This window comes from Abrus precatorius, unplaced genomic scaffold (assembly GCF_003935025.1).
Source record: "Abrus precatorius isolate BTA unplaced genomic scaffold, Abrus_2018 Scaffold9, whole genome shotgun sequence".
In the NCBI taxonomy this organism is placed as follows: Eukaryota; Viridiplantae; Streptophyta; class Magnoliopsida; order Fabales; family Fabaceae; genus Abrus; species Abrus precatorius.
Window position 1 is genome coordinate 26197836 of NW_020874439.1, and position 23097 is coordinate 26220932.

General features: G+C 31.6%; 2 protein-coding genes across 2 annotated transcripts; both read left to right on the forward strand.

The window, feature by feature from the left end:
• Positions 1 to 1173: 1173 nt before the first annotated feature.
• LOC113851106 lies at positions 1174 to 10847 on the forward strand. The gene is made up of 7 exons (XM_027481591.1): positions 1174 to 4063; positions 4433 to 4628; positions 7197 to 7758; positions 7878 to 8552; positions 9316 to 9510; positions 9589 to 10041; positions 10128 to 10847. Exons 1-7 carry the CDS (start codon positions 1174 to 1176, stop codon positions 10845 to 10847), a joined length of 5691 nt encoding a protein of 1896 aa, XP_027337392.1.
• A 995-nt stretch (positions 10848 to 11842) lies between these two features.
• Positions 11843 to 22457, forward strand: LOC113851107. The gene is made up of 9 exons (XM_027481592.1): positions 11843 to 12565; positions 12868 to 13725; positions 14401 to 15132; positions 15475 to 15808; positions 16121 to 16311; positions 18193 to 18930; positions 19109 to 19948; positions 20414 to 21157; positions 21636 to 22457. Exons 1-9 carry the CDS (start codon positions 11843 to 11845, stop codon positions 22455 to 22457), a joined length of 5982 nt encoding a protein of 1993 aa, XP_027337393.1.
• Positions 22458 to 23097: the final 640 nt, after the last annotated feature.

Consider the following 23097-nt stretch of genomic DNA (forward strand, 5'->3'; position numbering starts at 1 on the left):
CTAATAATCATGTTAATAAAAAGAATTAAATCCATCAATGTTAATATTTATTATAATATATTTCTTTATAAACATTACAATTTACAAAAGAAAATAGTTTTTAAAAAATATTCATTTATATTTTGCATATGTTAAAAAACTACCAACTCACTTATTTGTTCATTGGGAACCTCTTTTTAGCCTCTTCATAACGGTGATTATTTTAATTTCGATTCAGGTAGGTGTGATTGATTGGTGAACAATTCAACAATTATATATATATATATATATATATATATATATATATATTTTAAATTTTGATTATCCATTTTATTATTTGGACAAAATTTTCCATTGGAATTATTTATACTTTTTATCACCAAAATATTGTAGCACTTTTATTTTTCATTTTCTTTAAAATTTTCATTATTCGTGATTATTATATTATGGTTATATAATATGATTATAATAATTTTTAATGAAAATAATAAAATAAAATAAATAAACATATAATAAATCTAAGCAATATTATAATAATAATAATAAATAGTAAAATTGAGATTATAACGATAACCTTAAAAACTAATAAATGATAGTAAATATTATTATAAAAATTATTAAATAATATAAAAGACAAATAACATTCAAAATTATAAATTGTAGTTAAATAATGTTATTGCCGCAAAATAAATGAAATGCTTAATTGAGGTTTTGTCCCTTAAAATTTGGCGATTTTTCTACTTAGTCTCTCATTTTATTTTTCCAAAATGAGTCTCATAAATTATTTTTTTGGTATAAAATGGTCCTTTTTCATTTTTTTTCCATTTGATCCCTTCAACATCATAAATTTTTCGTTTAGTCCCTCATTTTAAGGGGTTCAAATGGAGAATTGATGATATTTATCCAAACTAAATAGAAGATTTGTGATATTTAAAGGCATCAAATAGAAATTTTCACAATATTTAGAGGGAGTAAATGGGAAACAAAAATCATAAGAGGTCTGTTTAAAAATCAAATCTATCTTATGAAGGACTGTTTGGGAAAAAATTAAAATGAAAGATCAAACTAGAAAATTACGAATTTTTACATGAAAACAACTATAATTAAGCCTATCTGAAGCAATAATATTAATTATCATGATTCATATTATTTTTCTGTTAACATATATGCAGAAGATGTAGTTGAGAATGAAGAATGGATCCTTTAGCTGGGTGTTATCAGTTTCTGACATCACCTCATGTAAAGGCATGGCTAGAGAAGCAGCTAAACGAGCTAGTGATCATTCACCTGAAGTTGTATGAAGCAAGAGTTCAGGAACTAAAAGAAGGTGTTCAGAAGCTTGAGAAAGCTAGGATTGAAGTTCAACATAAAGTTGATGAAGAAGAAGATCGATATGGAAGAGACATTCCTGTTGATGTAAAAGAATGGATAGAAAGGGTGGATAAAATAATTTCTGAATGTAAGAAGTTCAATGGCGACAAACGCCATGAACTTGCTGTGTTTGATAGCGGTTACCTTCCTAAACCAGGGATAAGGTATCGTCTAAGTAGAGAAGCATATAATATTACAAGGAAGGTTAATAGACTATTGCAAACATATAAGCATAATGTCATTTCTTATTGGCTTGGACCACCTTCCATAGCTGCCTTTTTAACCAACATTGGTTATGAAAGCTTTTCATCGAGAGATGAAACTATTAAAAAGATTAATGCAGCATTGAAAAATCCAAGCATTAGAATAATTGGAGTTCATGGGTGGAGTGGTGTGGGCAAGACAACTTTGGTTAAGGAAGTAGCTAAGGAAGCCTTGCAAAACTTAGAAGCTAAGATGTTCGAAGTGGTGATCATGGCAAATGCAACAAGAAATCCTGACATTAGAAAAATTCAAGGACAAATTGCTGACATGTTGGGGATGGCATTGGATGAGGAAAGTGACATTGCAAGAGCTGCTCGAATTCGGAACAGGTTAAAGAATGAGAAGAAGAGCACACTCATAATCTTAGATGATCTTTGGTCAAAAGTAGACTTTAATATGCTGGGGATTCCGTTTGAGAATGATAATATTGTCAAAGAAGGAAAATTGAAATATAATACATCTGAGGATTACAATTTTGTCAGAGAGGGAAAATTGGACTCCAATAAGTTGGGGGTTCCATCTGAGAATGGTAATATTGTCAAAGAAGGAAAATTGAACTTCAAAGGACTGAAGAATATTATCAAAGAAGGAAAATCCACTGGGGAGCATAATTTGATGATAATGGAAAAACAACATCATGCTTCCAGTGGGACAAAAACAGAAGAAACTCTTAGTCATTACATTGGGTGCAAAGTTTTTTTGATTTCTGAAAGCAAACAGATATTATCAAGTCATATGGAAGGGAAGGAGGATCACATTTTTTTTGTTGATGTCTTGGAGAAAAAGGAAGCTGAAACACTTTTCAAGAAAATGGCTGGAGTTGATTATGGAAATTCTGGATTTGAAAAATTAGCAGCTCAAATTGCCAACAGGTGCAATGGGTTGCCAATGTCAATAGTTACAACTGCAAAGGCATTAAAAAATCAGAGTCGCTCAGTATGGGAAGATGTTCATCGAAAGCTTGAATGGCAAAAGTTAACAGGAGCTCCTGAGTTTTCTACAAAGTTGAGCTATGATCTTTTAGAAAATGAAGAACTCAAGTATACTTTCTTACTCTGTGCTCGCATGGGTCATGATGCACTAATTGTGGACCTTGTGAAATACTGCATCGGTTTGGGTTTTCTTCAGGGAATCTACACGGTAAGGGAAGTTAGAGAAAGAGTATATTCATTGGTTGGAAAGCTAAAAGAGTCTGGTTTATTGTCTGATAGTTATTCAAGTGATCATTTCACCATGCAAGATATTGTTCGCAGTGCGGCTTTGTCAATAGCATCTAAGGAGAATGATGTATTTACAATGACAAAGAGAAAAATAGATGAATGGCCTGATAAACTTGAAAGGTATGCTGCTATTTCCTTGCATCATTGTGATATCATTGAGGGCTTTCCTAGGAGAATAAATTGCCCAAGACTTAGACTCTTCCATGTTGACAATAATGATCCAAGTCTCAAAATACCAGAAAACTTCTTTAAAGGAATGAGAGAACTGAAAGTGTTGATATTAACTGGCTTTCATCTATCCCCCTTACCTTCATCAATTAGATGCTTAACGAAACTCCGAATGCTTTGTTTGGAGCATTGTGTTTTAGGTAAGGACTTATCCATCATAGGTGAGTTGAAAAAATTAAGAATTCTGAGTTTTTCAGGATCTGATGTTGAACATTTGCCATTTGAATTGAAGCAGTTAACAAAGCTGCAAATTTTTGACATAAGTAATTGCTCCAAACTTAGAGAAATTCCACCTAATGTAATATCAAGTTTGATTAGTTTGGAAGAGTTACATATGAGAGACTCTTTAATTCAATCAAAGGATGAAGAACAAACAGATCAAAGTTTATTTACTGTTCTATCTGAGTTGAGGCTTCTACATCAGTTGACAACTCTAGACATACAAATCCCGAATACTGCCCATTTGCCAAACAACTTGTTCTTTGACAAGTTGTACAATTACAAGATTGTTATTGGAGATATGAAAGCAGATTTAGAGATCGATTTCAAGATGCCAGAGAAGCATGAAACATCAAGATTTTTGGCAATACAATTAAAAGATAGCTTTGACATTCATTCTCAAATGGGTATCAAAATGTTGTTTGATAGGGTTGAAATTCTGTTGTTGGAAGATCTTAAAGGTGTCCAAGACATTTTTTATTGTTTGAATTTGAAAGGATTTCCTTGTCTAAAACATTTGTTGATTGTAAGTAATTCTAACATTCATTCTCTCATCAATCCAAAGGACAGGCATCATCCTGAGAGGGCGTTTCCCAAATTAGAGTCACTGTATCTCTATGATCTAAAAAAATTGGATAAAATATGCTTATGTGAACTTTCAGAACCCTCCTTTGGTAAATTGAAAGTCATCAAGATCAACCTATGTGGTCAACTGAAGAATGTCTTCTCAAAATCTGTGGTTAAACTCTTAATTGCTCTTGAGACAATTGAAGTTTCTGAATGTAACTCTTTGGAGGCAATTGTGCAAAGCAACACTAATGAAGTTGAGCCTCTTAATTTTCCTGAATTACGCTCTTTGACACTACAATCTTTATCTAAATTTATTGGATTTTTTCCTATTTCAATAATAGAAGGAGAGGCGAGAGCACTCTTCCACGACAAGGTGTGTTTAAGCCTATCTTGTAGATTTGTTTACTTTTTACATTTCAAACTATTTCATATTTTTACTATGTCAAACTCAAAACTAAAAGGAGGGAGTTTTGTAGATGGTAAGCCTAAGATTTATTTCCTATCGGGAAAATAAACTTGAGGAAGTCAAAAAATGGGTTTTTTTATTGTTGGAGGCTCTACTCATGTGTATCACTTTGCAGGTTCTAGTTTCCAAATTAGAGAGAATGGAATTGTCCTCAATCCAAATCAGCAAAATATGGAGTGGCCAATTACCTTTCCCAAGATCCTATCTTCAAAATTTAACTCACTTGGATGTGAATGGTTGTTGGAATTTAGAATATTTAATATCATTTTCAATGGCCAACAGTCTGGTGAATCTTCAAAGCCTTTTCATAAGTGAGTGTGAAAAGATGAGATGTATCTTTTCCGTAGGGCAAGGTATTCACGCTAAAATGAAGGTACGTAAGTTGGTGATATAGAATTCAATTTTTAGATCTAGGTGACTTTTATTAATGTGGAATCCACACCGTGTTATCTTCGTAGTTGGCGAATTTGAGATCTATTTGTCATGAGTACTATGATATTAAAAAATTATTTCGAAACATATAGTGATGGTAAAGTGTGTCTCAACCTGTCAAAAGCTCGTCTAAAAATGGGTTAATCCGAGTTCGCTTTCTTTAAAAAATGGACTAGGTTTTTTAGTCTGACTTATTTAAAAATAGGCTGGTAGGCTAACAAATCAGCCTACCAAAAACCAAAAAATAAAAAAATTAAAAAAAATTACAATAAATAATAAAAAAGTATTTTTATATTAATAAAAAATTTAATTAATTTATCTTTTAAATTTTAAAAATAAAAAATGGGTCCAACGAACTTACTATTGACCCGTATTTTGATGAGTTAAATAGGACAGACTAAATAGGCCATTGAATCTAAACTACTTACTTTAATCTGTTAAATTTAGTGGGTTAAATGAGCAAGTCTGTCGGGCCAAGTCTAAATCTATTTTAACAACTCTAGAAATATTATTATATAGGATAATAAAAAATATGAAACATCCTACATTTTCATGTTTAATTTCTTCGTTAGCATAACAACTCATATAAATTTCAGTACTAATGATCCAAGTTCAGTTATCTTACAATAAGGTTTCAGATCAAGTTTTGTAAGTATATAAAAAATAGTCATTAGAAGAATCTTGTGACTTTTGTCTCCTTAAATGAGTTCATCTAACTTGGATACGACATGCATCTCATAAATATAAAGTCTAAGAAAAAAAAACATTACTAGCATACGAAATGTGGAAATTTAGATACTCATATTAATTCTTATATAATAGAGTTCTTACTTTTACTTTTGAGAGAGAGAAAATATATCCAATGTTACCCCCGACACTTGATTTCTCTATTATTTAACAATGTTTTATTTTAAAATTTTTAAAATTATTAATTACTCACATTTCAAAATATAACTACATATATTCTCCAATTAATTCCTTTTAATTTTTAAATATGATTTTTTTCTCTCCTAAATTTGAGTTATATCTTTTTATTAATTATATATATCACCCATATAGTTTCAAGTATTTTTCATTTAATTATTTTAAAATTTATCTAAATTAAAGATACTTGTATTAGTATCCTTAGTACTATAGCATTATGTATATCACCAATTTTTCTCAATGTTCTACAACTTTATGTATAGTCATGTATGCGGAATAACTGAACTTCTTAAAGATTAATTAAGAACTTTCCGATAAGAATGAGTTTATATAAAAACTCAACTTTGAGCCTTTAATTTTTTAATCTAATCTTAAACATGCTTACAAATGATATAAAAAATTATTTTTTAATGCATGCTCTTTGTAGATGGTATAGTTATGGCTGAGAATTTGAAAGAAAAAGTTAATGCTAAACTTAAGTTACGAAGAGTAACTTTAAAATTTAAGGGTTTTCATTTGAGTAGAAGTAAGACAGATTGTATGCATAGTGTATTGTAGGTTTAGCAAAAATAAAATAAAATAAAAATTATGCGTTAGAAATTAAAATTGGATATGATATTATACCATAAATTTTTCAGTTTCAAGTACTTGAGATTGATTATACAGAATAATGAAAAAATTAATAAAGATGTTACTTACAGAATACAAGCTGCAAGTTGGGTGATTAAAGTTGAGAAAAATATCAAGAGTTATTTGTAACCAAAGTATGTATCAAGTTAAAGGAAAGTTTTCCTGTATAGCAGTAAATATTGAACCTTTAAAGAAAAACATGAGAAAAAAGTGAGAATGACAAAATTAAAAATGCTGAAGTGTATGAATGAATACACAAGAAATGACGCGATATGAAATGATAGTATATAGGAAAATATTGGAATAATATCAATAATAAAAAAGATAACTAACAATCATCTAAGATAGTTCGGTCATGTGCAAAGAAGACCTTTGAAGCACTAATAAGAAGAGTAGATTGCATGATTTAGTTAGGTAAAAAGTATTGAAAGAAACTTAAAAAATCTTTAGACAAAATTATTAAAAGAGTCATTTTGATTAAATAAATTTCTAAAAATTTAATTTTTTACTAAGTTTAATTGCGTCCATGTAACCGCTAAACCTCAGCTAGTGGGATAAAGTTTGGTTGCTGCTTTTGCAAATGCTATAATAGTAATAGAAGTTCTTAATTCAAACAATGAGTTAATCTCTTTGTTATCAAAGTTAGTTTTGCTCTCTATTTATTGATTTGGCTTTGCTTTATGTTTAAAATCTATTTCAATTAACTTATAGCTATTGTGAACTAAAGCAGGGCAGCATCTTTCTAAAATTGAAGACTATCAAATTGAGCAACATGAAGAGCTTAAGTGAAATTTGGAATTCTGAACTCCCACTGGATTCCTTTGGCAAACTGGATACTCTAATTATTGAGGAGTGTCGTAAAATTGTCAATGTTTTTCCTTTTTACATGGCAGGGATATTTCGGAGTTTATGCAACATGAGGGTCACAAATTGCAGGTCATGAATGCAATATTTGACATTAATGATAAGAAACAAGATGTTGTGGATGTAATAAACTTGCAAGATGTTCATATAGAAACACTCCCAAATTTGAAGCATGTATGGAAATGGAACAAAGACCAAGAAGGGATTCTAAATTTGAACAAATTACAAAAAATATGGGTTCATGATTGCAACATGTTAGAAAATATATTTCCTTTTGCAGTAGCCAAGCATCTTAATAATCTTGAATACCTTGTGGTATCGGATTGCATTGGATTAAGGGAAATTGTTGCTGAGGGAGAAGCTACCAACACTAACACAACCAATCCTAACCCATCATTTAAATTTCCTAAACTGACTACTATCAAATTTTCGAAACTGCCAAAACTTGCAAGTTTCTATCCAGGAGCATTTGAATTATGTTTTCCAGCATTGAATGACTTGTCTATTAAACTTTGTGACAAGCTGGAACCATTCAGCAAAGAAACCACGCATGCACAAAGAAAGCTCGTTCTGTTTCCGGAAAAGGTACCAGTAAGCCTTTAAACTCTCTTAAGAATTTTTCTAAATAAAAATTCTCAATGGTATGAATTTTTGTATGTTTACTTTTGCAATAAGTTACTCTTTTTTTCATCATTATTTATTTCTTGCAGGTAATCAACAAGTTGAAGTCCATGCAAATTGAGTCATGGCATGCTAAGTCATCAAGCAGTTACATGGGGGAAGGGAACCATCGAAGGGACAACTTAGAAGAGCTTTGTTTATCAAGATTAATGAATACTGAGATTCTATATTCTTTCCTTCATCGTAATCCTAATCTGGAAAGCCTATCATTGAATAATTGTTTCTTTAGAAACATAATGCCTCTCAGAAGACCTATTGAAATTGAAAACTTGGGGGTTGTTCCAAAGTTGAAAAGCTTGAAGTTAATAGATATGCCTAATCTTGAAAACTTAGGCTTTGAACCAAACATAATTCTTCAAAGGATAGAGTTGATGATTTTAAAGAACTGTCCTTGTTTGGTCACTATGGTGCCTTCCTCAGTGTCTCTAACTCACTTGACAAATCTGGAAGTGGTCAACTGTAATGGATTAGAAAGTTTAATGTCACCTTCAACTGCAAAAAGCTTGGGTCAACTCAGCACTTTGAAGGTAATCAATTGTGAATCTCTGAAGGAAATAATAGGAGATGAAGATGAAAATGCAGAAAAAGTTGAAATTGTTTTTAAACAATTGAAGGCCTTGGAACTTGTTTCACTAAAGAATCTCAACAGTTTCTGTTGCTCTAAGAGTTGTGCCTTTGAGTTCCCCTCGTTGGAGAAATTAGTAGTGAGTGCTTGTTATAAAATGGCAAATTTTTCTGAAGAAGTCAGGGGCACGCCAATCTTGCAAAATATATATATAATACATGAAAAAGAGAAGAAAAGATGCTGCTGGGAAGGTAATTTAAATGCTACAATACAAAAAATGTTCAAGGAAAAGGTATGTATGAGATTTGTTACCTGAATTATTTTCCATTTTGTTTTTTTTCCTCTTTTAAAAATTCATTTTAAATAATTAAATTGTTTTTATGAAATAAAACTTTATTTGGATTGATAGTAAATAATAGAAGAGAAGGAAATGAAATTGAGATAAAATAATAACGCATGCCGTTGTTTAGATAATGAATTTATCTTGTAAACTTCTGGGTGTCCTACAGAGGAGAAGAAAGAGTAAGAATTGAGGAAGAATATAAATCGGAGATCTAAAGGAAACGATGTGACAAAAAAGAAAGACAAATTTTTAACCAAGTTAACGTTTTAAATAGAAAAAAATTATTTGAAACATTTTTAAAAGTTAAAGAATTAACATGAATAAAAGAAGTTGGACAAAATTGAAACTTGCCTTGTAAATAAAGGATGATTGGAAATTATGGTTTACAACTGAATTCTGTTAGTTTATAATAAAAGTAAACTGATTGGAAATTATGGTTTACAACTGACTGACAGATTTAGCTCTAATGCAATTGCTCTAGATTTTATTTTCAATTTAAAGATGCTAATATTAAAGGCATTGGAATGTGATAATCTCTTATTCACCATATATTTTACAGAAATTTTTCGAAGGGATGGAAGAGATGAGTTTCTCTAAACATCTTGAGCTACAAAAAGCCTGGCAAGAGGGAGTTGGTATGCAAAACAGTTGGTTTTACAGTTTGAAGACTTTGAAGCTGGAGAACTGTGAAATTCAACCATGTGCAATTCCATCCAATATTCTTCCTTATTTAAAGAGCTTAAAAGAATTGGAAGTACGAGGATGAAACAAAGTAAAGGTAATTTTTGATGTGAATGACACTGAATTCGTGGGAACAACATCCCAATTGCAGAAATTGACTTTACAAGGGTTATCAGAGCTGACACATGTGTGGGAAAAGAATGGTCAAGGAACTCTTAGCTTTCAAAATCTGCAGGTAGTCTTTGTTATTGATTGTGAAAACCTGCAAAATCTGTTTCCTGTGGTCCTGGCAAAAAATCTTAAGAAGCTTGACAAAATTAAAATAGAAAATTGTGATGGATTGCTTGAAATTGTTGGAAAGGAAGAAGACACAGCGTTGGGCATAACAGAGAAGTTTGTGTTCCCTTGTTTAACATGTCTGAACCTTTATGTCTTGCCACAACTCACTTACTTTTACCCTGGAACATTCATACTGGAATGCCCCACATTATATAGATTATCTGTGTGGCGTTGTCTTAAATTGAAGCTATTTGAAAATGCACAACTTGAGGGTGAGGGTAATAATAATTCAATTAATGGACAATTCCTTTTCCCGGATGTAAAGGTAAGTAACATACAGACTGCACTCTCTTTTTTTTGTCATTATTTTCATTTTTTAATTCAAAATTATTTATTTTTTTGCCTTGCTAGGCCATTTCCAACTTTGAAGAATTGATACTCAGTTGGAAACACATTTCAGCATTGAGATTAAGGGTACGGCAACTTACAGAAGACCTCAAATATTTAAGTTATCTTTGCTTGTTCTTTGATGTCAATGTGAATGAGAAGCCTATTTTACCCATTGAAATACTTGAGAAGGCACCCAATTTACAAAAATTAAGTATAGCATTTTGCAATAGCCCAGAGATATTCCTCACTCAAAACCACGAATTTGGTGAAAATGGGATGCTTGGACACTTAAAGATATTGACACTGGTCAAAGTATCGAAGCTCCAGTCATTTGGGTCTGAGGGTTCACCATGGTTAAACACAATCTGTGAGAAGCTCAATGAGTTAAATATTTCCGGATGTCCTAATTTGACAACTTTAGTACATTCTACTTCTGATGTTCCTTTCTCCTATCTTAAAAAATTGTATATATCTGATTGCAATGAATTGGGGTATTTATTCACATCCTCTGCAGCAAAAATGCTAATGCATCTTGAGGAGATCACAATCAAGGAATGTGAATCAATGAAAAAAATTCTGGAAAAGGAGCAAGAGGAAACAACTTTAGAAGGGATCAAATTTGAGCGACTACATCACATAGATCTAAATACTTTACCAAACTTGGAATGTTTTTATTCAGGCACTGACACTTTGCACTTGCCATCTCTTGTACAAGTGGACATTGGCAATGCCCCAAGATGACCATTTTCTCTCAAGGATTCATATGTGCTAAATCTTTTAGAGGAATTCAAGCTTCGGAAGACTCAAATGATGAATTGGTCTTCCAAAATGATCTTAACTCCTCTTTAAAGAAAGTATTTCTAAAACAGGTTAGGACTTCATCCCAATCAGTTGATTTTGTCTTCAACTTTTGCATGAATTTAAAGCTTTAAACTAGCCTTATCCATACAACTCTTTTGATCGACTTAAGCATAGGATAACACAGCATTTATAATTACATATTACTTTTCCAAACTACTAGAGTTCTAATATTTTTGATAATATGTTAGTAACTTGTTATTGTGTCAATAGCTTCTATATCCATATTGTTATTAATCCATTTTATAAGTTATCTCGAAAAAAATTGTTACCCATTTGCATTATATTTGTTTATGATTTAGAGGGATTTTACATTTTACTATTTGGTTGAATTTGTTAAAGATAATACTATTTCTTTTACAAATTATTGAAATAAAAGAATAAGATAAATCATGTGATATTTTTATAATTATTACTAACATGTTTGTTATATATACATTACTCTGTATTTAAACTTAGGTATTTTCTTTAAATATGAAAAAGAAAATTCATTATTGATAAACAATGATGGAATCCTCTAGGTTAAAGAAAATTAAAATATAATAGAAGATCTCTTTATTATCAATAATGAAAAATATTCGGTTGTATATGAATAAAGTAAAGGAATTGATTTTTCTTTAATTGAAGTGGAATTATAAAACTAAATTATTCGAAGTGAGGCACATCATCTGTATTTGTTAATTTAAATTTTAAGTATTTTTGTTATTACATTAATTATTTTAAAAAATAATTAGTAAATTCTTGTTTTTATGTAAACACATTAGTTCTGCTTGTAAAACTTTATAAAAAAAGAAAGCTGTGTGTTATAGGCTCAGTTTATGTGAAATAAGAGATGATTGATACATGATTTGCAATATATACAGAAGTTTTTTGAAGGCATGGATGAGATGACTTTTTCCAATCATCCTGAGCTACAACTAGCCTGGCATGGTGGAGTTGTTCTTCAAAATAATTTGTTTTACAGTTTGAAAACTATGAAGCTGGTCAACTGTGAAGTTCAACCCTACGCAGTTCCATCTAATATTCTTCCTTACTTATATAGCTTAAAAGAATTGGAAGTACGGGACTGTGACAATGTAAAGGTAATTTTTAACATGAAAGACACAGATATGGGCACAACATTCCAATTGCAGAAACTGACTTTACAGGGGTTATCAATGCTGACGCATGTATGGGAAGAGAATTTTAAAGGAATTCTTAGCTTTTCAAATTTGCAACATGTTATTGTTAAAAGATGTAACAATCTGCGAACTCTATTTCCTGCTGCCCTGGCCAAAAATCTTAAGAAGCTTGAGAAAGTTGAAATAGCATCGTGCAGTGGATTGATCGAAATTGTTGAATTTGTGGAAGATGTAGTAGTTGATGTTCCAGAAAAGTTTGAGTTCCCTTGTTTAACCTGGTTGGATCTTAATGACTTGCCACTACTCTCATACTTTTACCCTAAAGCATTTATGTTGGAATGCCCTGAGTTAAATAATTTATCTGTATTGGATTGTGGTAAGTTGGCAGTATTTAGAAGTCTACAAAATACACATTTTGAGGGTCATGGTGATGGTAGTAGAACTTCAGAAATAAGACAACCCCTTTTCTTGAATCTGAAGGTACATAAATAGAATTTGCATTCTCAATCTTTTTTCCTAGGGAAGATTAGACTTTCGTTGAGGTTTAACAAAATCTGACCCTATACTTCTCTCTTTTTTCACATTACATTGACCTCCCTAATTTATATAGTTGCGTAAGAAATTAGGGGTGGTATGTATAATAGATAAAGGTATACAGTATTATGTTATATAAATTAAGGGAGGTTTGTGTAGGGTAAAACAAGTAGGGGTAACGGTTTGCCCTTTTTTCTATTCATCATAATTAATATCCTTTTCTTTCTTATATATTATTCTATTACTAGGTCATATCTAACCTGAAGAAATTGTGTCTTGATTGGAAAGACACTTCAGCATTAGTTTCAAGACTAAGGTCAGGACAACTTAAAGAAAACCTCAAATATCTGAACGAAATTCATCTGTTCTTGGATGTGGATGAGGATGAGAATCCTATTTTTCCCTTTGAAATACTTGAAAAGGCATCCGATTTACAAGAAATGCGTATAGGATATTGCAGGAGTCAGGAGTTATTCCTCACTCAAATCCCAAAATTTGGCGAAGACAAGATGCTTGGATGCCTGAAAATATTGACACTGAACCAAGTATCTGTCCTCCAGTCCATTGGATCAAATGATTCACCATGGTTAAATGCAACTTGTGAGAAGCTCCATGACTTGAATGTTTCCATGTGTCCTGATTTGACAACATTGATACATATTACTTCTGCAGTATCATTCTCTCATCTAAAAAACTTGAATATAGCCAAATGTCATGAATTGCAGTACTTATTCACGTCCTTAGTGACCAAAAAGTTAATGCACCTTGAGCAGATCATAGTCAAGGAATGTGACTCAATGAAAGAAATAGTGGCAAAAGAGAATCAAGAGGAAACAACTTCAGAAGTGATCAAATTTGAGCGGCTAGACTGGATATATCTAAATTCTTTATCAAGTCTAGAATGTTTTTATTCTGGCAATGACACTTTGCAGTTACCATCTCTGTCACAAGTGAACATACAAAAGTGTCCCAACATGGAAATTTTCTCTAAAGGATCAATACTTGTGAAGTCTTTTAGAGGAATTCAAGCTTCAGACAACTCAAATGATGAATTAGTCTTCCTTGATGATCTAAACACCTCAGTAAAAAGAGTGTTTCTACAACAGGTAAGGACTTCTTCCCTATGACTTGATTATGATTTCAACTTTTGCATGACATCATCCAAACATGCATCTCCTTTGAATGAGAGATTTTACATTTTACACCTTGATCATTTTCTTCTAAAATTAAGATTAATTCTTTTACAATTTTTTTGAAAATAAAGGATAAAATAAATTTATCAACTAAGTAAAGACAATATATTGTATTAGAGTGGATTGAAGTACTGGAAAAAGAAAGTGTGGAAAGATAATAAAAGCAGTGAGAAAAAAATGCTATTACAACAAGCATTAAGTATTTATTTGGTGAGTACTTGGAATCCATTTTGCACATCATGGCATATGTTACTTAATAAATAAATTATTGATCTATAATGGGAAATATTTTTCGGTTTTAACCTATTGAATATACATTTTGTTGGAAAAATAACTATTTCATGATTGATTTTTAAATAAATAGGTAGTAATATATTTACTTTCAAAAGTTAATATATTAAAATTATTAATATTAGAATTAAACTAAAAATAAATACACATTTAATAATTTGTTTTGAAGATGGTATCATTTTAAAAAATCTTATAAAAGTGAATGCAGGCATAATAAAATGTAAGGAAAAAAGAAAAATGATTAATGTCTTTTATAAAAGAAAAATAATTTATGCGTATGATTTGAAACATTTACAGAAGTTTTTTGAAGGCGTAAACGAGATGTGTTTTTCCAATTATCCTGCACTACAAGAAGCATGGCGTGGTGAAGTAGGTCTGCAGAACAATTTGTTATACAGTTTGAGAACTGTGAAGCTGGTCAACTGTGAAGTTCAACCATATGCAATTCCATCAAATATTCTTCCTTTTTTTAAGTGCTTAAAAGAATTGGAAGTACGGGATTGCAGCAAGGTAAAAGGAATTTTTGAGATGAAAGACACAGAACATATGAGAAGAGAATCCAAATTGCAGAAATTGACTTTACAAGGTCTACCAGTGTTGACACATGTCTGGGAAAAGAATTGTCAAGGAATTATTGGCTTCCAAAATCTGAAACATGTCTTTGTTAGTGGTTGTAAAAATCTGCAAACTTTATTTCCTGTGTCCTTGGCCAAAAATCTCAAGAAACTTGAGATACTTGAAATAGAATCTTGTGGTGGGTTACTAGAAATTGTTGGAAAGGTAGAAGAGATAGCAGCAGACATAACAGACAAGTTTGAGTTCCCTTGTATGACCTGGCTGGATCTTTATAATTTGCCACAGCTTACTTACTTTTCCCATCAAGCATTCACACTGGAATGTCCTTCTTTAAATATATTAGCTGTGTTGTATTGTCCTAAGTTGGATTTATTTCCAAGTGCACATCCTGAGTGTGAGGGTGATAGTACTAGTACTTCAACTAACAGGCAACCCCTTTTCTCAGAACTAAAGGTGTGTAAACAAAATCTGGACTTTCAAGTTTTTTCTTTTACTTGGGTAAATTATACTTTACCCCTTTGTAGTTTTATGATTTCTCAATTTATTCCCCATATTTTATTTTCTATCAATAAATCCCATTGGGGGGGGGGGGGGTGTAAAAGTGATACAAAAATGTAGCACTAGAGGGAAGTTAAGTGACAAAAAAAAGGAAGTATAAGAGATTTTAGTGACATAAAGTGTAGGGGATAAATTGAAATGGTGTGAAACTACTACGGGTAAAGTGCAATCAACCCTTTTTTCTTTTTGTATTCTAATTTACATGCCTCTCTTTCCTATTTGTTTTGCCTTTACTAGGCCATTTCCAACTTGGAGAGATTGACACTCGATTGGAAACACACTTCGGTGTTAAGACAACTTACGGAAGACCTCAAATACTTAAATGAAGTTCGCTTCTTATTTGATGTCAGTAAGAATGAGAAGCCTATTTTTCCCTTTGAAATAGTTGAGAAGGGACCAAATTTACAAGAAATGAGTATAGATTGTTGTCGCAGCCTCGAGATATTTGTCACTCCAATCCCCAAAATTGGTGAATGCAAGATGCTTGGACAATTGAAAATATTGACATTGTGCAAAATATGTGACCTTCAATCCATTGGGTCAGTGGATTCTCCATGGTTAAATATAATCTGTGAGAAGCTCCACCAATTAAATGTTGCCCATTGTCCTGATTTGACAACGTTAGTACATTCTACTTTTTCATTATCATTCTCTTATCTAAAAGAATTGCATATATCTGAATGTCATAGATTGAAGAACTTATTCACATCCTTAGTAGCAAAAAAGTTAATACACCTCAAGGAAATCACAATTAAACAATGTGAATCAATGAAAGAAATAGTGGCAAAAGAGCAGGAAGAAACAACTTTAGAAGGGATCATATTTGAGAGGCTATACCGCATACATCTAAATACTTTATCAAGCCTGGAATGTTTTTATTCAGGTAATGACACTTTGGAGTTACCGTCTCTAATACAAGTGCAAATATTGCAATGCCCCAAGATGTACAATTTCTCACAGGGACCGATAAATGGAAAATCTTTTAAAGGAATTCAAGCTTTAGAGGACTTAAATAATGATTTGGTCTTCCACAATGATCTTAACTCCTCTGTAAAAAGGGTGTTTCTACTTCAGGTAAGGACTTCGTTTGAATCTATTGATCATGACTTCAACTTTTGCGTGAATTTTAATGTCTTAAACTAGTTTATTCAAACCTACTCTGATCAATTTTGTCTTTGGATAATAACATTTGTAAATTGTCGACAACTTTTCCGTACTATTATGATTTTGATACTTTGACAATAAGCTTGTAGCTTGTTATCATGTAGTGTGTTAATATATTTTATACCATTTTTGCTATTAATTTATTACACTTTTTGGTGACCTAATACTCCTTTTTTCGACCCTACACAAACCCTTATTAATTTATGTACCCTTCTTGGTTACACAAACACCCCCGATTTTTTTATGTAATTATATAAATTAGGGAAGGTCAAGAAGCAGAGGGATATCAGGTAAAATTTTGTTAAAGCCATATTTTAGACAAATTGTGTTGACCCTAGAACTTAAGTGATATTGCACGTTTGCACCTCATATTTCTGTGTGTTTTTTTTTTTTTTTCTATTGCCTACACAGACTTTTCTTAATTATGAAATTAGACTATCTTTGAGTTAACGGAAAAGAAACATGGTATTATGTCATTCGACTAATTGGGGAGGCTTGTGTAAGACTAAAAAATTGAAAGATGTTTAGGTACAATATCACTTATTTTCAAAGGGTGCAAATGTAATTTATTCATATATTTTTAAATTATATTTAAAGAAAAATTAGTTGTTTACACTATATTTATAAATTAAGATTTACAAAAAATATAAATTTTATATCTCAGTTGGTTGCTTTTAAAAATAAGATTTAATTAAATGTTCCTTACAAAGGTTGAGCAATTTATATTGAGTCCTTAATAAAATTGATTGCTAGAATATATTTCTTATTTCTGCATAAACTATTGTTTTGTCCTTTTAACTGATCAGGTCCATTGAGATGCTCTATAGTGTCAGCTTTTAATTATACCATGTCAAATAGAGAGACTACAATAATTACTACAAAAAGTGAGAATTATATCATAACAAAAAAAATTAATAAAGACTAAGTCAAAATTATATAACTTTTATAGAAACCAAACATTTAATTAAGCCTAAAAGTAACATTCTTTCTTTTGCAAATCCTTAAAATAAAGAATACACAGAATTTTCTTCATACTTTTATAATTGTTAATGAAAATACATCAATGAAAAATAAAAGGAAAAAATATTACTTCATCTTCTTATTTCATTCCTTTCAATATATTCAAAACTTCCATTGCGGAATCAAATAGATAAAGTTAGTGAGATCATTAACAAAAATGCACCATCTGCCTTAGCCTCAACTCAATACCTCTATTCTCCGTATCTACAGCCAACAAAAGTACATTGATTTGTGGACCAATCCTAAATATTCAGGGCTCCAATCATCAGAAGTACATTGAAAACACAATATATCCCACGTTAGATAATTATGCCAATACCGAGATCATAGATTTCGAATTTGTCTGATTTAGTTATATTACATGCTAGCCTATATCTCTGTAAAATTTATGGAGGTTTTGTTTGTACTAGTTGTATTTTCATTCACCATTTGTGTTTTCCTAATTTATTTATATTTTAAAATACTTTTAACCTTTTTTTGAATTTTTATATATATTTCTCTTCTAATTACAAATATTCTTTTTTAACATTCTTTGGGTCAAGTTGCATATATGTGCCAATTAGTAGATAAGATGGAAATGGGCCAAGGGTATGGAAGATTTTATATTAAATTAATGTTTAATATATATATATATATATATATATATATATATATATATGTATGTATGTATGTATATAATCCTACAGTTTACATAAAACACTAGTCTTGCATTTTCTTAATAAATCCTATTTATCTGAAATGATTGACTGTTATGATTTGCAATATTTACAGAAGTTTTCGGAAGGCATTGATGAGATGTGTTTTTCTAATCATCCTGAGCTACAACAAGCCTGGCTTGGGGCAGTTGGTCCACAAAACAATTGGTTTTACAATTTGAATACCATGAAACTGGTCAACTGTGATGTTCAACCATATGCAATTCCATCAAATATATTTCCTTATTTAAAATCCTTAAAAGAATTGGAAGTGCAGGATTGCAACAAAGTAAAGGTGATTTTTGATATGAAAAGCACAAAAATTATTCTTAAAGCCTCCAAATTGCAGAAATTGACTTTACAAGGGCTACCAGTGTTGACGCATGTGTGGGAAAAGAATTGTCAAGGAATTCTTAGCTTTCAAAATCTGCAGCATGTCTTTGTTAGTGGTTGTAAAAATCTGCAAACTCTATTCCCTGTGTCCATGGCCGAAAATCTTATGAAGCTCGAGAAACTTGAAATAACATTTTGTGATGAGTTGCAAACAATTGTGGAAAATGAAGCAGTAGTAGCACCAGTAACAGAAAAGTTTGTGTTCCCTCATTTGAAATGGCTTGATCTTTTTTACTTGCCGCAGCTCATTTACTTTTACTCTCAAAAATTCACATTGGAATGTCCCGCATTAAGCAGTTTATCTGTATTGGAATGTGCTAAGTTGGAGGTATTTCAAAGTCAGCAAGAAGCACATTCCAAAGGAGAGAGCGAAGGAAGTATTGCTTCAATTAACAAACAGCCTCTTTTCTCAGATCTCAAGGTAAGCTAGAATCTGCACTTAACATTTTTATTTTCTTTTTTCTTTTTTTCTATTTTCACCTTGTAATCGAGACAATTCTTTCTTTCCATTTTGTTTTGCCTATATATACTAGGTGACTTTTTCTATTTCTATTTGACTATTTTTTTTCACTCATACTTGTTATACCTTCATATACTAGGTCATTTCCAACTTGGAGAAATTGTCACTGAAATGGAAAGACACTTCGGTATTATGGTCAAGGCTAAGGTTGGGACAACTTACTAAAGATCTCACTTCTTTAAATGCAATTCACCTGTTCTTTGATGTTGATGAGAGTGACAAGCCTACTTTACCCATTGAAATACTTGAGAAGGCACCCAATTTACAAGAAATGAGTATTGAATATTGCAGCAGTCATGAGATATTCCTCACTCAAGACCCCAAAATTGGGGAACACGGGATGCTTGGACACTTGAAAATATTTTCATTGAACAATGTATCGAAGCTTCAGTACATCGGGTCAAAGGATTCAAATTGGTTAAATGCAATCTGTGAGAAGCTACTTAAATTAAATGTTTTCAGTTGTCCTGATTTGACAACATTGACACATTCTACTTCTGCGGTATCTTTTTCTTATCTAAAAGAATTGTATATACTCGAATGTCATGGATTGCAGTACCTTTTCACATCCTCAGTGGCAAAAAAGTTGATGCACATTGAGCTCATTACTGTCAAAGAATGTGACTCAATGAAAGAATTAGTGGCAGAAGAGCAAGAGGAAATAACTTCAAAAGGGATCAAATTTGAGCAACTAGACAGAATAGTTCTAAGTTCTTTATCAAGCTTACAATGTTTTTATTCAGGCAATGACACTTTAGAGTTGCCATCGCTGATACAAGTGGACATATGGGAGTGCCCCAAGATGGAAATTTTCTCTCGAGGATCAATAGAAGCAAATTCTTTTCAACGAATTCGAGCTTCATCAGACTCAAATGATGATTTGGTCTTTCACAATGATCTTAACTTCTCAGTAAAAAGGGTATGTCTACAGCAGGTAAAGATTTCATCAAAATCAGTTGATTGAGACTTTCAACTTAATGTGTGGATTTTATGGCTTAAACTAGCCTAATCCAAATCTCTTTTTGATCAATCATGGCATCAGATAACAACTTCAAATTTTATAATGTAAAGTGTGTTTGATTTTACTTTTGAATTATGAAAGTTATATATATTCATAAATGGAATTGGTGGGAACCTAAATTAAATTTAACAAGGGTAAATATTGATAGTTGGGTTAGGTGCAATGGTATTAAACTAGGGTAACATTATCAAGTTAGGATAATTTTTTTTTAAAATCAACTAAACTTAACTACTTTTATTGGTTTTTGTAATTTAGTTACTGATCCTTCCATTTACATTAACACATGCCGTACTCTTTTTTAATAATTCAGTTTATATCAATTAAGAGAAAATTATTAACACTTACAATTTGCTATACTTACAGAAGTTTTTGGAAGGCATGGATGAGATGTGTTTTTGCAATCATCTTGAGCTACAACAAGCATGGCTTGGTGAAGTTGGTTCACTAAACAATTTGTTTTATGGTTTGAAAACCATGAAGCTGGTCAACTGTGAAGTTCAACCATATGCAATTCCATTTAATATTCTTCCTTATTTGAAGAGCTTAAAAGAATTGGAAGTGCGGGATTGCAGCAAAGTCATGGTAATATTTGATATGAAAGACACAGAGTCAGAGATTATGGATGAAGCATCCGAATTGCAGAAATTGACTTTACAAGGTCTACCAGCATTGACGCATGTGTGGGAAAAGAATGGTCTAGGAATTCTTAGCTTTCAAAATCTGGAAGATGTCTTTGTTAGTGGTTGTAAAAATCTGCAAACTCTATTTCCTGTGTCCTTGGCCAAAAATCTTATGAAGCTTGAGAAACTTGAAATAGAATCTTGTGGTGGGTTGCAAGAAATAGTTGGAAAAGTAGAAGACGCAGCAGTGGACATAACAGAAAAGTTTGTGTTCCCTTGTTTAACCACGCTTGATCTTTTTAATTTGCCACAGCTCACTTACTTCTTCTCCGAAGCATTCGCTCTGGAATGTCCTGTGTTAAGTAATTTATCTGTATTGGAATGTGATAAGTTGGGTGTATTTCAAAGTCAGAAAAATGCACCTCCCAAAGGAGAGAGTAAAGGTATTACTTCACTTAACATACAGGCTCTTTTCTCAGATCTCAAGGTAAGCAACAAAGAATCTGCATGCTCAACCTTTTTATTATCTTTTTTTTTAATAATGTTATTTAAGGAATAAAAATGGATTTGGATCATCTCATGTTGTTTAGTAATAAGCTATGGTCATGTTGTAAAGAAAAAGACAATTTTTATCAATTTTAATTTGTGAGACCTACAACCAATCAAGGTGAGTTCTTATTTAATAAAAAAATATATCTTTCTCTCTCTAACATAATCATATCATTTTACTTATCCACATGAAAGATCCAAATCTGAATAAAAAATAGGAGTTTTTTATTGGGAAAACATAAAAACATTCACTCATGATTTCAAACGCATTCTAATGTAATTTTCAATAAAAGCTTATTATTTATTGATTCTTTAACTAAGGGCACTGGTTAGTAAGACTGTTATTTTTTTTCTTCTCTTTTCACCTTCTAATCCACAACTCGCTTTTTTCATTTTGTTTTTCCTTTATATACTAGGTCGTTACCAACCTGGAGAAATTGTTACTAGAGTTGAAAGACATTTTGGTATTATGCTCAAGGCTAAGGTTTGGGCAACTTGAGGAAGATTTCAAATGTTTAAATAAGATTCGCCTGTTCTTTGATGTCTATAAGAGTGAGAAGCCTACTTTACCCATTGAAATACTTGAGAAGGCACCCAATTTACAAGAAATGAGTATAGAATATTGCAATAGCCTTGAGATATTCCTCACTCAAGACCCTAAAATTGGTGAAGACGGGATGCTAGGACACTTGAAGATATTGACGTTGAACAATGTTTGGAAGCTCCAATCCATCGGGACAGAGGATTCACCATGGTTAAATGCAATCTGTGAAAAGATACATGAATTAAATGTTACCAAATGTCCTGACATGACAACATTGATAGATGCTGCATCTGCGGTATCTTTTTCTTATCTAAAAGAATTGTACATTGTCAAATGTCATGGATTGCAGTACCTTTTCACATCCTCAGTAGCAAAAAAGTTAATGCACCTTGAGCTCATCACTGTCAAAGAATGTGACTCAATGAAAGAATTAGTGGCAGAAGAGCAAGAGGAAATAACTTCAAAAGGGATCAAATTTGAGCGACTAAACAGGATTGTTCTAAGTTCTTTATCAAGCCTGATATGTTTCTATTCAGGCATTGACCCTTTGGAGTTGCCATCTCTGATACAAGTGGACGTAAGGGAGTGCCCCAATATGAAAATTTTCTCTCAGGGATTGATAGAAGCGAAATCTTTTCAAAGAATTCAAGCTTTATCCAACTCAAATAATGATTTGCTCTCCATGAAGATATGAACTCCTCAGTAAAAAGGGTGTTTCTACAACAGGTAAAGACTTCACCCAGATCAAGATGACTTTCAACTTTTGCATGAATTTAATGCCTTGAACTAGCCTTATTCAAACCTCTCTTTTGATCAATCACGGCGTCGGATAACAACTTCAACTTTTAAAATGTGAAGTCTGTGTGATTTTACTTTTAAATTAAGAAAGTTATACAATATTCATAAAAATAAATAAGATTGAAATATTAAGTTTATGGTAATATATTATTTTTATTTTATTTTATTTTAAAAATTTAGGGTAAATGTACAATTTGATCCTTGGGGGGTAACATTTTATTTATCTTGAAAGTTTTGTTTTGTACATTTGTCTCGTAAGGTGTTAACCTACGCTTTAGTACTTTTGCTTTACTTCATAGTATATCTGTGCGGCGCGTGCGTGATTTCTTCCCTTTGCTCTTTGCTTAATTACAACTTCATTGACCGCAAGAACATTCAAAATCTGCCTATTGAAAAGAAAAGCAATTTGATCACTAGAAATAACATGTCATTAAAGTTGGTGAAAAAAATGAGACCAAATTGTTGAAGATCCTCTTGTAATATTCATTAAAATCACGGTGTCTTTGAACTTCGTGGTGGAGACTTGATGACTGATT

Bases quoted from the DNA above. Each gene is read 5' to 3' on its own strand.
- LOC113851107 (XM_027481592.1), top strand. From the start codon at position 11,843: ATGGATGAGATGACTTTTTCCAATCATCCTGAGCTACAACTAGCCTGG. The intron at 16,312-18,192 runs GTAAGGACTTCG...CAATATTTACAG, and splicing joins AAAGGGTGTTTCTACTTCAG to AAGTTTTCGGAAGGCATTGA. The intron at 18,931-19,108 runs GTAAGCTAGAAT...TTCATATACTAG, and splicing joins CTCTTTTCTCAGATCTCAAG to GTCATTTCCAACTTGGAGAA.
- LOC113851106 (XM_027481591.1), top strand. From the start codon at position 1,174: ATGGATCCTTTAGCTGGGTGTTATCAGTTTCTGACATCACCTCATGTA. The intron at 4,629-7,196 runs GTGAGTGTGAAA...TTTACATGGCAG, and splicing joins TCTTCAAAGCCTTTTCATAA to GGATATTTCGGAGTTTATGC. The intron at 8,553-9,315 runs GTGAGTGCTTGT...TATATTTTACAG, and splicing joins CCTCGTTGGAGAAATTAGTA to AAATTTTTCGAAGGGATGGA.